The following is a 17,478-nucleotide window of genomic DNA, read 5'->3' on the forward strand; positions in this document are numbered from 1 at the left end:
TGCTCTGATGTGGTTATCGGCTGCTCTGTGTCACCAGGACTCCCTGTTTTCACTGTAAGTGTTTATGAGTAGACTTTATAGGCCTCCGCAGCTCGTCCGAGAGCGCGCTATTATTGATATAGTCCATTAAACAAGAAAAACAATCTAAAATCAAACACAGGCTTCACGCGCGCACGTTTCTTTCCACGGCTGCATCCCATGCTCCCACGTATGCAGCAAGTAAAACAAACCTTTACATGGCCAGACAGCTCATGTGTGAGGGAATGAGCAGTTTGTGTGGTGAGAGGCTTAGATAAGAAGGTGTTGTATCATCTGCACGGACAGGGCAGGGTATGGCCGGACCAAACGGGCGAGGGGAGATAAGAGTGCCAGTTCGTTTCAGACAGGGTGCCTTTCTCCAGTCGTGGCTGCTCAGATAGCTCCGGGCTGGACCGAGGCCAGCGCCTGACAGGGGGCTGTGTCCAAGGATCCAGGATGGCTGCACTGATATGCGTGCGTATTACACAACATCACTGAATGTTGACAGAATGATGAAAGACTTGTGGGCCAAAGGTCTTTATGCAGCGAGAATTGTTTAATTTTTCTGCGGTCAGCACTTTTACATCGGAGTTAATTAACAATGTCACACAATTTCGTTTGTTGCCTCGATTTTGTGTGTTTATGCCCCTCAGATTGAGTGACATTTACTCTTACACCATCACCTTCGGGAAACTCTGCCTCGGCACATGTTCTGCATTGCGTGGCTTCAAAATGACAGATAAGCAGAGGTCTGAGATAGGTCAGGGTCGGCTGGAATAACAGCTGAAGTGGAACTTTTAAAGGAAATGGCCGGAGGACGGATATATAAAAAAAAAATAGGCCTTGGACTGCCAGTGGCTGTGAAGTTTTAAGCTAGAAACTCACATTCATGCAGAGAATCACGCCTAATCATTAATGACATGTGAAGATTTCCTTCTGCCTTTTCACTCCCAAATCCACACAAATAATATAAGACATGCACATCGATTGCTGACATCTGAATATTCGTTTTGTTATTTCTCTGTTTCACCGAATCACTGTTATTCTATGTAACTGGGTACCCGCATGTGTGTGTGTGGAATCATTAGGTAGCTTGGAGGAAGTTCCTCTCTATTTATGTCCATGTTTGTCTGCTCCCATGCATCATGATTATGCGGAAGTATCACTTCAAGAGGCACATCCTGCTGTGCATCTTCATGCCATTGTGCAGTCATGTGCATTCCTCGCATTTGTAGATCACCGTGGGTGAACTGGCTCCAAAGACAAATAATTGAGGAAATGCCAACAAGGTGTTGAAGCATGCGTGTTCCGCAATCACAGACTTCACATTTCACACCACAGGACTTTGTCTGAGGATTTTAGACTGGTAGGTGTAAGCGTGTGGTTGGGTGGGTGTGGTTGTCTCCTTGCATCCTCTGCAGGATTTAGGAGACTGACCCACGCACGAGACACTCCCCATGTCTGTCTGGGCCCAAAGCCCCATATGTCTTGCTTCTGGTTTGTTCCCACAGTGGTAATCTCTAGCGTCCTTCGTTTCCAACGCCTGCAAGCCACGGCTGTCTGTCTCCTCATCTTCCTGTTTGTTTTCTCGTCTTGCCTGTTTTTTTTTTTTACCTGCCTTGCTTTGCTGTAATGACACCAGTGTAGCTTTCATTAAGTGAGAATTAAGAAATCCCAATTAGCACCTACAGCAGCAGCAGCCAGCGCTGGCAGAGCTGGCTGTGCTTGGGCGAGAGAACGCGAGGCATTTTCTCGCTTGTCCATGAGAGACGGTGGGAAAAAAACCTGGGAGGTGCCACTGCATGCTTCATGTCACGTAGATGTTTGCCCTTGTGTCATTTTAGCAATGTCTGCGACTGATTGCCGGTGTTAATGAGACAGTTAAAAACATTATGGGGAACAATGATTATGTAATTCACAGTGCTCCCTACTGTGTCTTCTCCACACTCTAATAGCGTCACAGGGATGTATAAAAAAAAAAAAAAGAAAATCACCCAAACACATGAGCAGACAGACAAATATACACACAGTGACTCATACAATGCAACTGAAATCCAAATCCCATATTTGCCAACCCCTTCACGCTGTATAGACATAAACAGATTGTCACATACACTCTTTGCCTTCTCAGCTAGTAAGCACTAGAGGCTTAAAGCTAATATTCAGAGAGAGAAACGCCCAAGGGTGCCATTCCTGCTAATCAGGGTCAGACCAGTTTTAGTCTTGCCCAAGCCATTCATGAAACCGCAGGGTTATAATCTGTAATTGTGTTCGGTTGTAAGGATTTGCAAGGTGTTTCCCCTCACGTCTATTTTAAGACACGTCGCCTTTGCGCCTGCAATCACCTACGTGGCATTCAATCGAGGACTGCCCAGTTTCTACAGTTTCGGGATGCTGATGCAATCAGACTGACACTCTCTCGTCTCTCCGTCTCTCTTTCTCACACACATGCGAGCACACACACCACAGAGGATGAATCAGACATGGCAACTGATGGTAGCGAGTTTGCAGTCGAGAGCTCTGTCATCATCCCAGTCAATGTTTGTCTGACTCCACTCTCTGTGGTTTGGTTCCCACATGGAAATCTGAAACTGACTCACCACGTATTATGCGGTTTGGTTGCCCACTTTTATCTTGGATCCATTTTTAGTACACTCCGGGGACCTTGCCCTTAATTTAAAGTAACTGACGGGAAAACGTTATAAACATAGAAATTGCACAGATTTCACTTTTCTTTTTCTTTTTTTTTTATTACTCACAACATGACAGTACAATAAAAGAGGAATGAAGTTCAGAATATGCATGATGATACTGTGAGTAAATCTTATGACACGGAAAACCTTAGTTTATGAGAGTTAGTTGTAAGTTTGTATCTGGATAATATATAATAATATAATATAAATCTACTATGCCCTTATAAGGAGAGACACTTTTGAAATTGTTATGCTGCCTGGAAATGAAATATTCTCTCTCACTGTTTCTCTCCCAGCCGCCCCCCCCCCCCCCCCCCCCCCCCTCCCCCCACACACACACACACTGGAATGCATCACTCTCATTTTAGCATAAATATTTAATATATATCACCATTACCATTCCTATTTAATATCATGTGCTACTTAATACATTTCTCAACAGAGGTCATGTTATGTAGAAATATTGACTTCTTGTTGTTAAGCTCCATTATGGCAGATTGTTTTCTGTTCAATCGCCTTGTACCTCAACACAACCATCAATTGTACAGTGGGGCATAATCTAAGTCATATAGTATTGTACAGGGCAATTTGAGTGCACGGCATATTACATCTGGTGCACAAATTGCATCTCAGTATGTATCATCCAAACATTTGACCTCTGTTTATAAGTGTTTAGGATTAGCTGGGATCAACAGTAAAGCGCCATCTAAAACAGATTTCCACTTCCTTGCCCCTTGCCCTTATTTAAATGATTAAAACCTGTGTGGCCCGAGCCGCAGCTTGGCAGGCAAATGACATGTGCTCACAGTGTGCAGTGATTATCCGGTTGTATCACCAGGCCGCGGCACAGCAGTGCGGAAATAACCGAACACCAGTATAGATTTTTCCATCACACTATTTTAGGATACCTACTGCGCATAGTGTATCAGCTGTCTGCGTCCGTGCACACATTTATTGTCTAGTGTATTGCAATTCTCGCAATTATAGATGCACAGTGACATCCGTTTTGACAGATTCGAGCAGGGCATATGGTGCATGTCAATAGTGAAGATCATATTTGTTGATTTTTGTGATTTCAGGCAAGCTTGTGGATTACATGTGTCCTCCGCCCCCTGAGAAAATGCTCTGACCACTAAGGATTATAAAACCCACTCAGTGCCCCGTTAGATAAAATGGCTATTGAGATAAATGCTGTGCTCTCTCTATGAGACGCAAGGTTTTCACCTAACAACGGGTTTGTTTTTGTTTGTGCGAGTGCAATACAATATGAGGAACTCTACCAAGGAGCTGCGCAAATGGATAAACAACGCAGTCTATTTGAAGTAAACACAACAGAGGACCTTCCTGTTATGCCTTGGCTCTCTCTAATGTGGTTTATTTGTCTGTCTGTGTCTCGGTTTCTCTGCGTTTTTTTGGATTTTTACACTCCTGTTCATCCCCTCCCATGTGTTTTTCTCCTCTCTATTTCTGTATCTGCGAGGCATCGGTGTGATTTGTATAGGGACAGATGGATTTTGGATTAGCCTGCTAGCAATATTATGTAAAAAATCCACAGCACAGGTGATGTAATAAATGTGATTTAAATAGTTCAAAGTGAGATATTTTACAGTTCAATTAATTAATTGAATTAAATATGGCAATATCATGTAAGTAAGTGTAATTTCATTGAATAATCGGGACACATATGACAATGACCTATGATTAACAGGACAACAGGGAAAAACATAATTTTGATCATTTCTACCAGTTTTTGCTGTATTTCTTACAAACCACTCAATTCTTTGAAAGTTGTTCCAAGAAAACAATAAAAACACTTTAATTTCGCCGACCTGCTTTAACTGATGGACACATCACAGAGCCTACGTCATTTTAAGTCGTCACAAGCCAAATGGACTGACATCCTCAGATACACAGTACTTTACAGAGTTTGCTGGGTTGATGTACCGACTGTTTGCTGCGTGATCTCGGCAGGGTCGCAGCTCTGCTTTTCTGTGCCAGACTGAAGTCCAGAGGTGTTTGTCTTGGCTTCGCTCTCTGTTTGATCAGGCTGTTATGAGAGTACTGAGTGACCTGTGCTGAGGCCAAACACATCTCTCTGCTCACAACTTTAGCATTTCCTTTGCCCCAGCCCCTCCTCCTCGAAGTTTGCGTCAGAACCATTTCATTCGAAACTTAATGTAGCCTATATTTTTAATCCTTAAACTTAGCAGTGTGTCTCTCCTGTTTTTATAACTGTACGAGAGAATACATGCAAAACAATTCTTTCTTTGTGTGATATTTGCCCTCTTTCACCTCACTGAGTCCAAAGTTTACTCTCAGGCATCCTCACTAGAGTGTAAGTCTGAGGTTCAAGAGAGGTTATCAACTTTCCCAACACCACCACAGGTAGCAGTGAGGTGTCAGAGGACAGTATCAAACTGCCCACATTGCTGGATATGTTACAGAGCATAATAGTTCTGCAGTTTAAGTGCTGGTCAATAAAGCTCTTAAGCTCATGCTCAGCATGATGGGAAGCCTTCTGTACTGAAACTGAATAAAGGCATCCGCTGAATCATCTAAGGCTCATGCTAGGAGTATTTCCCCTTAACACTATTAAATACCACCACTAACTAACAGCAATGCCTTTATTTCTTAGTTTAGTTTGTTAGTTTTATGCATCAGTCATCTGCAAGCACGCTCCGTTGTCTTTTATGGATGTGTAATTTCACTCTGCTTCACTGCCACACCACTTTCACATGTGGATTTTTTTTCTTTTATTTAGGCTCAAAATATCTTATTCTTCTCACCTAGATATTAACTCCTTTCTGACTAGCTTAACAAGATTAACAAGCTCCCCGAACAAAATATCCTATCCTTTAAGACACTTTGCCGGTAGTTCCTGATATGACTTGTTCCTGATCCCTGCTGATGGACTTACTGAAGGACGTATTAAAGGAATATGTCGGTAGGATTAAATCAATTTCAAGAGCAGTGTGTCTGAGGTGTAAGTATAATAAATCTAATAAGAGAACATTCAGTGGATTATACTTGTTAAAACAGTTGCGATGTGTGAGGTGTGATGTAGCAGAAAGGATTGTCAGTCATCAGCCTTTCATCACCATGTACCTATCATGGGACTGTAGTCTTAAGTGTATTCTTTAGCCTCAGGCATGTTCTCATGGGCTATGTTTACATGGAGACTAGTATTCCGCTAGCCTGGAAGCCAGCCCCACTTCGTCTGCTCTCAACATTTTTGCAGCAGAAAGTTGGTTCTGAGTCACTCCGTTGGGGACTGACTATGTACCCGGAAAGATCTGTGGTACAAGCTTAACGTGGTGATGGACGAGAAGAGTAACAGCAATGTAGTCATAGACGCTGTTTGAGCGCCATGGAGCTGATTGAGTGGGGTGGTGTTACGCTGATAATCCAGTGAATAGTAAAATATTGACACCTAATGACGCCCAATGGCTTTCTTCTGTGTGGAATGAATAGATAGTTTCTGTGCACATTTTTTCCTCAAGTGGGGTAAACACCAGGTAATATGACGAGTACCCAGAAAGGACAAAACCGCAGAGGTAGCGATTTAACAATTTGTTCAAGCACTGCAGGCGAGGCAGTTGAAAATGTGGGTCACTTTTGGTCTGTTGTGGTGATCTTTTCCTATTGGAAGTATTCTGTGTTTGGCGTGTAGTTCAGCATTTATGCATTGCTTAGTGAAGACCCAGATTCCATTCATATTTAAAAAGGGTATTTGTATCAGGCTCAGTGATCTGCATTACATCAGACTGTTAGTGTGTACTGACTCTATGTCTATAGTTTTAGTCTTTAGCTGCTGCTGCAGTCCATGACCTGTTGACACTACTTCCCTTCTGACCCAGATTCTGCCCTGAGCTTATGGCCTTTGGTCTTATATTCACATTTCCTGGTCTCCATCTGCATTTCCATATCTGTCTCTGTCTCTGTCCTCAACCGGGTCGTCACACCCCATCTTGAGGTAATTTCCCTCCAGGTCCTTGACCTAAGAACCTAACTCTTCACCTTTTCTGTAATATGAACTTCAGTCAACATGAATTAATTGACATTGATGTAGTGTATATGAAAAATACTACTTGTCTCACCAAAAGTGAAACTCTTCAGATGGTTTTAATATGTTTAGGTTCATATTGTACTAATTTTTTTCATCAAAGTGAACTATCACTTTAAGAGTTAGGACCAGCAGCTGAAGAGAGTCTTAATGAGATTAGCCCTGCCACTTGACAGCCAGAGCTTAAGAGGCACCTCTACTGACCTGTGTGTCTCCACCCAGCAGAGAGTGTGCATGTGTATTTGTTTGTGGTCTTAAAACTGTGTTTGTTGGACATTTGGAGAGCCGGTTTATTTGCCCCTGCATAAATTTCTGCATGTTTGCATATCCATCTATACCGCATCTATTTCTGTGTACTTATATCAATATCAAGACATGCCCGTGCAACCCCAATCTCCTCGCTTCGGAATGCAGGCAGCATATTTTGCTTCCGGGGCAGGCAAGCGGTGTGTCTTCATCACAGAAGATTTGTGTCACTCAAGAATTTAGAGTATCCATGCAACCTTTCAAATTCTCAAAATCCTGGCCCCTTTCTTGTCTCAGCCTGAGATTTTGGGTAAAACATGCTTAACATTAAAAGCAAGGACTTTAACAAAACAAGAAAACAATTCCCCAAACACAAAGCCTGTGGAATTACTGGAATCTCGCAATTAAGTGTTTCCCACTTAAAACTCAGGGATGTTTCAGCTAGGAACTTAAGATCATACAAGACACTGCCCAGGGTTATATGATATGGGCATGGGCTGATATTGGGTGAAATGGCCTATGTTAGTGGTGGCTGTGTGTCCTAAATACCCTGTAACTCAAATTCGCTGTGGGACGACCAGTTAAGGACAACGAGGAACATGCAGTCCAGTGTTCCTGTTCACCCCAAGTACTACTAAAGCCAGGAATCCCACTGAGAAACATTTGATTTGGCCTTGATATCATAATCAGATATTCTCAGCCAGTGAGACAAAGAGAACTTCCACCCTCTTCACTATACACCCTCAGCAATGCTGCCTCCCTCCTCATTCATCCCACCTTCCATCCTTTACTCAAGCCACTTTACATTCCTGACATATTCCACCATCACATCCCGTCATCACCGATATAGACTTCACGTGATCATACTTTAGTATTATTATCAGTGAACACTTGGATGCACTCTGTGAGTCAGACTCACAAAATAGCTATCATTCCATTCCATCGTGGTTCCAAAGTGTTTTATCTCTTATCTTCTGTTTGGGTTGCTGCAGAACCGGCCCTCATGTTTAATGACTCATACTTCATTCTTGTTGTTGCAACTTGTTGTTCAGGATCTTTCTAATCGAATAACCACAATGTGCAAGTAATTTAAGCATGCTGACTTGTGATCAGATTTTATTGATAATAATTATTTGCTTTTGAGGCCATGACTCAGTGTCTCTCCCTACATGGGGTTACACCGAAGCTTTTAAGGTCAGATTCATATTTGATTTAGTTTTTTGTAATAAAGACCAAAGCATGCCCTTTATACATAAAACATGATCTGAAATTAAGAACAGGTTGTCTGGCAAATTGTAAAATGGCATAGAAAGGTCTGTCTTTCTCTAAAACATGTCAGAAAGCACAAGCAATGGAGTGATATGTCTTCATTAGGATATAATGAGACAACAGCAGCTGCTCACACATGGAGTTTTCCAACTGACTCAAGATAAGACAGTCTTCTGATAACTTAGCAAGTAAACAATATCCTGTGGCTCTCTCTCTCTTGCACTCTTCTCTGCCCGTCTCTTTCTGCCCTTTCTCTCAAGCTTTATCTAACATTGAATGTTTTCCACTTAAACTCATGCTCTGCTAACGTGCCCATCACCCATCGCCAAATAGCCCTGCTGTTACAAAACACACTCTGTTTCATGCCAGGATGCTGGCTCTGGCAACGCTCAGCCACTTCTCCACGTCAAAATGTGCGCCGTATATGTGTGCGAGAGGGAGCTTAAGAGTGGGAATGAAAAAGAGATTTGACATTGATGTATTTGAATTTCTGGGCATTTTTCACTGTTTCGCCACCATATCTATTTATTTAGCGATGCCAGTTTCCCACAAGCTCATTCCACTTCAGCTTTCAGTATTTGCAGTCTCACTCTTGACCTCTGAATTTTCTTCCCTTGTGAACAAATTCATGTGCCGGGTTTTTCTTGTCCCTCTTTAAGACAAAAGCGAGTGCCAAAGTACTCCTGCCTATCACACATGATAATGATCTCATCAGCGATGTACATGGCGTGTGTGTATGTGTGTGTGTTGGGCTGAAGGTAGAATTTAATCTATGATGTTGTTATCAGTTCCATGGTGTCGGAAGACTGTTTGGAAGACTCACTGCAGCTCTGACCTACTTGTGTCAGTGAATGAGCTGCATGTAGACTGTTTTTGTTGAGTGTGTTGCATGTGTGTGCGTTTGCTAGAGCTCGGGACCGTGTGTGTTTTAGGCGAACTCTGTGTGGACACGGGGAGTGTGAGAAGCTGGGTGTTTTGACAGCTTTAGAACTGTTCCAGTACAATGCTGGGGCAGGGGGTGAGCGGGCCTGTTGGATATTTGGGTGAGCTGTTGGGATGAGAATGGGGTCAGTGGAGGAGTGGACAGGAAGGGATCAGATTTTCTTCCACAAGTGCAAACTGGTCATAAGAATGACATGATATAAAATCAAATGCTTTGAGTGGTATTCTCAAAGATGGTTTCATTTAAGTAAAGGTCAAATCACTATAACTGAATGGGTTAACAGTGGTGACTAAACCCATGGCCTACTGATGCCAGTAGTATACTAGTATATTCCAGTAGGTGTACAGTCATGTATATTTGCTTTATTGTGAATTGTATGTCTGAACATTTACTACTGTTGCAGCTTTATGTTCAAAGCATCTAACTGGAAGCTGATTTTTTATCATGAAATAGTCATGGTAAATAGCACTTTGTTTGGTCATGAGCTTTGCACTCACTACTATTGTTAATCAGTAAAAAATATTGCATGAAGCAAGCAAGAAGGCGCAGCAAGAGTGAGCTGTTAGATGAAGAGCTGCCGCCACTCTAACTCTAAACTCTGATCTTGTTCCATCTCAGCACACATTTACTTAAGCAGAGGGGGCATTTACTGAAACAATTACAAATGTATTAATATTGTAAGATGAAAGTACCACACTTTCATCTTAAGTGGAAAAACAAGTGCCTAGTAGGTATCAGTTAACTTTTAAGCATGCTCATTAGTATGCATGTGTCATTTGATATCCTCAGCAAGTATTTAAAGAGAGACTTTCAAATTTAGTCTTAAATATTGCACTTGAGTATTGTTAAACTTGCTGAACAGGATGATATTGACCAAACAGATTATTTTAAATGCACAAGTCTATCAGTAAAACCTGAGAAACTGGAGTGTATTGAATATACTGCAGACAAACAGAGCATTTATCCAGGCAACGCTCAACTACTTGTTGAAGTAGTCATGCCAAAGAATGATCTCAGCTCATTCTCCCAACTTTAATCTCACCAAAGTGTAAACGCTATGGGAGTAGACTTCCCACACAGTTAATAAAGGAGCGATAAAGCTTGTGAACAAAGCACAGTCCTTTTCGTACTACTGTAGCTGAAAAGGCCAGACATCACCTCAGACTGTGCTGCTTCGGAGTTCTCTCACAAGTGCACATCTCCGACAAAGGGGCTCCCTCTCCACATTTCTAAGCCCTCTCAGTGCCAGTGGTGCTGAACCCCTGCTTTCTCTAACAGCATTCCAGCCCATCTTTCATGCTGTTTCATTCTGGCCATGCCAGCCAGGTCAGGGGGCAGTATTTTCTCAGGCCTTCAACACAACATTGGATATGTGCCTGTAAAACACTCCCACTTCTTGTGTATTGAACTGTTGAATTCATTTTGGCATTGGAGCCGTTTGCATGTTGTGCAAGGCCCAGTGTAAACACGTATCTTTGGGAATATATGTGAACGCAGGAACAGCAGGTCAGAGGTCAAGTAATAGATTTAAGCATTACATTAAAGGCATACAGGTTGCTGATCAGTGCTGATCAACACTTTAATCCATCAAAAACACATATGACGCTGTTGTGGTGGCCTGGTGACAACACTGACTTAATGAAGCAGATGGAGGCGAGGTCTTCTTTGTTTCAGTGAGATCAGTACCAGATTTGACCAGTAGATGTCTGTCTTCAGTTTTGCACAGTCATGAAAGAAAAGTTGTTAGAAACATGTTCAGGATCCTCACATTAATGTTAGATGAAATGTAGTCAAATAGAAATTCTATATTCATCTCTTATCTTGAGTTGTAGACATATATATAATGAGTAGGAGATGTTAAAAGTTCAAAGAGAGTTCCTGTCTTGAAAATATGTATGCCTAAAGCTTTTAAAGTTTAAATTAAACATATCTATATATATATTTTTTATTTTTTATTTATTTATTTTGCAGAAGAGTGTAGTATGCCTCTAGTACTGCCTCTTGGTGACATGGTAGCATTTTTGTTTCCTTCTCCTGCTACAGCTTAACATTCCAGAAATGAATTCCCAGACATTGTGATCTAGGAAAAATATCAGGGCAAAAGGCTGGGTATTTTCCATGATCCAGTCCACAATCTACTGTTGGTATTTTCCTGCTTTGGCTTTAGAAGCATTACAGTTGCTATGTGGCAGTTGCTATGCCCGATCACCCAGAATAACCACAGAAGAAAAATTCTCTCCATTGCCATGAGTAATAACAACACTATTGCATAATTTATCTGGATTTTAGTTTAGAGAGAGGATGACTTACTTGTATAAGCGAGGATTAAAGGATAAATAGAGCTCAGTCAGATGGATATTTATACGTGTGGACATTTCATAATTGATTTTGATTTGATCTCTCTTGATTTTGTTTTAATATGCCCTATTCTGTGGGTCTAAATAATTATATCTGTGTGAAAGCCTCCACAGCCTGCACAAAGACCACTTAAAGGCAGCATGCTTTGCAGGGTGTTTTGAGTTAACAGGATGGAAAGAGCACAGTTTCGGAGGCGGGGTCATTATCCGGTTTGGGGGATTTGATTGGCTCTTCTGTTCTAACGTCTTACGAGACCTTAAAGTGCCTCTCTTTATCTCCAACATCCGACACACAAAGTCTTAAATATAGCTCACTTGGATTGTGCAGTCGCGTTTGATTGATGTTATGTATATCAAAGAAAGCTATTGTTTTTAATTTGCAGAATGAATATAACACAGTAAAGGTGGAAATCGGCTACAAGAGAATGCGATTGTCAGGGTTTGATTATAATATTTTAATTAATACACTTTGCAAATGCTGTATAATTTAAATTTTATTCACGTCGTCTCCCAAATGTGTAATTGTCAAGCGTCTGAGGTGCGGATTAATAGTGGATAGAGCCTAAGGGCGCCGCTCTTGTCTAAATGTCCCCTTTCAGACAGAACCTGAACGCAACACAGGAAGAGTTGGACGCCGTGTGTCGTGACGTGCCGTCGTGGGGGCGTGCCTGTGATGAAATCAGCTGGGGAAACAACAACAGAAAAGGAGGTGGCTCAGACCAGAAACATCTTTCGGCCAGTTATGTTTAGGTTACAGTCGAAAAAGTGTCAGTTTGAAAAACGAAACTGCACAATATCAGGTCTGCGGAAGCGAGTCGGTACTTGTTGAGTCCTGTGAGGCGCTGGACTAAAGAGGCAGCGAGGAGGGAAGTGAGAGGTGGAGGATGTGACAGGGCACAGGTCCTGTCTGCAGTTGCGCTCTTTGTTAAACGACGGGACCACCGCGAACGTCTCTTCCTTCTCCGCGTTTCTTTGTCCGGTTTGAAATACCGGCTGAACCACCAGCAGAGTGGCATGTGGGTCAATTCAGGAACCGTCGGAAGGTAGGGACCCCTCTTGCAGGAATACTGGGTAACTGTTCTTGCTCTCCTTGTTGTGCACAAAGCAATCCACACGCCGCTTGAAATATTATTCACTCCAGAGATTCTCAAATCATTACCAGCTGTATTCTGCTCATATCTGGTGACCTTATTCTACTTAGGAGTTTAATCTCCTCGTATATCTCTAGACTATCCAGGTAATAGTTCCAGAGCCTCTTACATCTAAACCGTATTAAATTAGATTATTTTATAGCCTGGGATGTCACAATGGAAGATGATTGTTATTTCTGAAATCCCACACGTGCTGCACCGACTGATGATACTATATAGCATTTTGATTCACTGTTGTGGCCAGTGCAGCGGATGGGCTTGGCACGTTACGCAAGACTTATCAGCGCATCATTTAGGATGTAGGCTAGTATGCACCTGCCTTTTATAACACGCATAAGTGAAAGATATCCTAGCATGGCGCTGCAATAAGGTGTGTGTCATGCATTTTGTCTTTCCAGACGTGGATGACAAAACAATCGATACCCTGGTTTGTTGACTCGGTTTCCAAAAAAAAAAAAAAAAATATGAATGAGCCAGGTGGTTATGAATGGCTGCGGGGAGAGGGAGCAGGCAAGGTTCTTTTCATTGATGAGTGGAGTGATCCTACACCACGGTATTTACTGGAGCAGCATGCGGATCAAAAAATGTGTCTGAAGATGACAAAAAAAAAAAAATCTTGTAAGATTGCAGACGAGTCACATGCACACGCAAAGGGCGCACACACACACTCTCTCTCACACACACACTCTCTGTAATGCTGATCCCGTGGCTGTGACGACACCAGGGGGATTGTGTTACGCAGGTGGCTGCGTGGCTGATGAAGAAGCCTCTCACTCCTACCTGGAAATAAATAAATAATGTCTCACACGAGAAGCTCTTATCTGACCATAATTTCATTTCCAGTCATACGCAATTAATCACGTCTACAGGACTGCGTAAACCATTTGGCACACTCACAATATTGTGCAATCCTTGTATTTTAGCCAATATATTTTTTTCTCCTCCTGACAAGATGTCTATTAATGGGCACCGTGTGACTGTGCTTCATCTTTTTGTGGAAACGCCAACTGCATTTTCTGTTCTATGAAACTTTAAACATCCCCCTCAAAATGGTTTAAGACCCAGCTAGTGCTGAAGCGTCACTACAGCACCGGTTGGCGTTTGAGAAGACGCTTTGTCTCACTGGCCGCCACTACCACCGCTACAGTAAATGAATCGAAGGTGGTGCTGTCATTGTGCACCGCCTGATGCATTTGGAGCAGAGCTACTGTACTCCTGATTAGGCACTGTGCCCGAAGCTTTGACTGAGTCAACAGCTTTGAGATAACATTGTGCACCACTGACAAACCCACATGGAAGAGTGAGCCAGCATTATATGGCTGGCTTGAAGGTTCTGACCCCTGTGACAGGCTGTAGTGGAAGATACATAGAGGTATTAGAGCTTGTAGCGGTTTATGCTTCATGTGTGCTCACTTTAGTCCGAACGCAGTGTGTTGTAACATGGAGGGTTCTGTAAAGCATGAGAACAATTATGTAAAAAAAATATTTGCACTGCTGCTGGTGGGCTTTTCAACTAATGTATCTCCAATAATTTGTTGGTTAGCATTCAGGCTATGTACTTTACACTATGCTTAAAATGGCATGGGATATCTTCTTCCAGACAGACTTAAGCCACTCCCTGATCAGTCAAGTAGCAGTATGTGGGTCATTGACTGAGTCCTTGGTTTTAAGGTGTCAGTAATTGCTTTCGCTCGGTGTAAGAGGAGTAATGCAAAATTCTACGCAGTCCTGAAGATGTATTTGCGAAAGAGCCATGTTTTACGCTTACGCAAAAACAACATTTTGTATGCAAATGCAAAACATTTAGCAAGAAAACGTTGCCCAATGAATGAAGACCTGCTCTGTCAGCTCATCTGTTAGTTTTATCTGAATAGCCTTGAGGAGGGAATTGCGGGTGAGAACTCAAGGTAGAAGCAAGAAAAGTGACATATTTGCATATGAAAATAGTGGAGTGGATACTAAAAAGCATACAAAATAGAAAGGAGATAGAGAGAAACAAATCAAAGCAAGAGGAATAAAGGCAAGGAGTCGGTGGAAAATATGGATGGGGGGGTAGGAAGATGGGGAGGGATAAAGTAAATGAGGGCATCAAGAGGAGTCTGTATGTGTTTACAAAGCATTATTGCAGGAGAGAAAATAGAGGGAGAAGGGTTTCTCTACTAGACGACATGCCGCTTCCAAAGACCCTTTCGTTCAGTAGGATCAGTAGGATGGATGCGAGCATAACAACGTCTGCCACGGGCCGTGCATTAATACCACAACCATCTGCAGTGGGTGAGGCAAGTACATGCAGGCATGCATGTGTGTATGCAGTTCTGCGCTAGTGTGAGTGAGTCTGAGGTCTACTGTCAGCCAGCCAGGGAGCCAAGCAGAGGCTACAGACCAGGTTATGTAACCAGTCTGTGCCAGCTGCGCCTGTGGCAGTCAGTGTCTCAAACACCCACATGACACACACACAAATATACACACCTGAAAAGCATGCTCAAGCACGTATGAGTAGGCATTTTCTTTCATGATGGCAGACTTTTGACAAAAAGTTGAGGCGCAGGGAAAAAATGAGGACGGTGTCATGACTGCACAAATGCCCATCATATCTGCCATAAATTACACATGGACACTCTGACTATGCAGACACTGTGGTAGCGTTAACCCCATACCGCTGCATTAGTGCTCAAGTGTTGGCCTATTTATAAAGTGGATCTTATTGGAGTATTTATTTGTTGTGTTTGCACGGCCGGGAGGGTGGCAGCGAAGAGGCAAGTGGGTTAATCATGGCATAGCCTGGATGAAGTGGTCAAAAAAGAGGCAAACAGAGAGTATGGAGGGTTTTGGGATGAGCTATTCCTGCCAGTGGATTGCTAAATGTGTTACATAACAGAAAGAATATAGTGGGGCAGCAAAACGGGTGTGGGAGGGCTGTTGGTTTAATGCTGCTCCTCGGTGGCCTTGCAGAAAAGTGTATGGTCACATAGATAGGTCGGATAGATAGCCGCTAATAACAAGGGTGAACAGGTGTCAGACAGTAAATGTGAGATAATTTGTTGAGATAAGGAAGATGGGAAGGAAGATAGTAGAAGACGATTAATGGAGTCAGGTCAGAAGGTGTGGTTGAGTGGATACAGCTGGGAAGGAATCAGACTTAAACAAAACTAAATGGCAGGAACCTAGCCTGTCTGGCTTTAAAAGAAAAATACATCCACATTATGGAGGAGTGTCTTTGTCTCTCTGGCTCTTGTGCACGAAACACTCTTAGACTTACTGAACCATTTAAGTGAACCTGAAGGGTCTTGTTTGTGTGTTAAGAAGTGAGTATTTTTGTTACAGCATTCCTATCACCCTCTTGTTGAATACACCCATCAATATGCCAGTAAAATAGTCTGAGGTACATGCACACAGGCACCACAGCTTCTTTCTCATATATTTTATTGTTGCGTTCCACCACCTCTTTGTCCTTGCAGACTCATTTACTCCCTCGCTGGGAAGATGACACTGGCCAAGAGATGAAGTCTAGACGTCTGTGTACAGTTCACTATAGGTCGCTGGCTAAAAATGAAACCTGATATTTACAGCTTCTTTTTCCACTCCTCTGAGCCGCACCGCTCGACTCTCGCAGTATCCGGCTCCTGCTCATCCTTCTGTCATCCAATTAAAAATAATTGGTGAAGTCTGTGAAAGCTCATGAAGTTTAAATATAAACCCGTGAGCAGGTGCATATTTACCCTGTGCAGTGGTGCATGAGGACCCAAATTGTGTTACGTGTGTTGACTGACGCATGACTGCTGAAGAACCTCAGATGCAGGACGAGCCGGGCGGTCTTGATCCCCCTGAGAAGCTGTCCACTCCACATGCAATGCCGCCTTCTGGTCACGTCACTGTTTGCATGATTCGGTGCATCGTAGGCTGGCCCAGTGCTCATTACCACGCGCACACACATGAATGCACTCGCACACACTTAGACGTAGGAAAACAGCAGGAAAAGCTGTGATTTGTTCCCTTGAGCAGACTCGGTTGTTGCTGGTCGTGCCCTTTCGATCCCCATGGCATGACTGACTGACTCTGATGTTGGGCTCACAGTCCCTCTCTTTCTCGCTAAGACTAATAATCCCTTCCCTGCCTTGTCTCTTGTTCAATTCCTTTTGCTAATCTACTGTTGCATTGGATACACCAGGAATTAACAGTAATCTACATCCTCTCTCTCTCTCTCTCTCTCTCTCTAGCTCTCTCTCTCTAGCTCTCTCTCTCTCTCTCTCTCTCTCTCTCTCTCTCTCTCTTTATTTCTTTCTGTCAGTGCTTTCTATGTAATTTTTGCTCATATGTCCATTGACACATGTCGTGGACATTACAGAAGTGCTTGTAGCATGCCAGGTGTTATTTTTTGGCGTTCAGATCTTTATTTGATAGTAAGTTGTTTGGAAACACAGGAGGTAATGGGGTGAAAGGAGACGGCATGATACTTGGCAAAGGGAGCAGGCGGCAGTTGAACTTGGGCCACTCCTTGCTTTTCTTAATGTGGCACAGAGAAGACGTCCGCTGTGACCATTAGCCAGAAAGAAGGCTGTTAGGTAACAGCAAAGTGCTGCTACCTTTTTATTGCCTCTTCTATCTCTGTCCTCTACCTGTGGTACGTGTCTCTGAGGGTGTCACAGCCAGACAGGTGGTAAGAGAAAAAGAGGTATTTATAACTCTCAAAGTCATAGTTCTCTTCCGTATGGACCATTCAGGCAACAGCTTCTTTGAC

General features: G+C 42.8%; 1 protein-coding gene across 5 annotated transcripts in view; it reads left to right on the forward strand.

Annotated features, from left to right (window-relative positions):
- Window positions 1-17,478, forward strand: part of rhobtb4 (Rho related BTB domain containing 4) — a 41,231-nt gene that overhangs the window by 3,642 nt on the left and 20,111 nt on the right. Inside the window, exon 1 of one of the 5 annotated variants that reach the window (XM_084552045.1) lies at window positions 11,916-12,632. The exons of the other annotated variants lie outside the window; for them this stretch is intronic. Within the exon in view, the coding sequence (XP_084408171.1) occupies window positions 12,604-12,632 (29 nt within the window). The 5' untranslated portion in view covers window positions 11,916-12,603. Of the gene's footprint in view, window positions 1-11,915; window positions 12,633-17,478 lie in introns of those variants that run through there. 5 annotated transcript variants of the gene reach the window in all.

The sequence above is a fragment of the Chelon labrosus genome, assembly GCF_963514085.1.
Source record: "Chelon labrosus genome assembly, chromosome: 9".
Taxonomy (NCBI): Eukaryota; Metazoa; Chordata; class Actinopteri; order Mugiliformes; family Mugilidae; genus Chelon; species Chelon labrosus.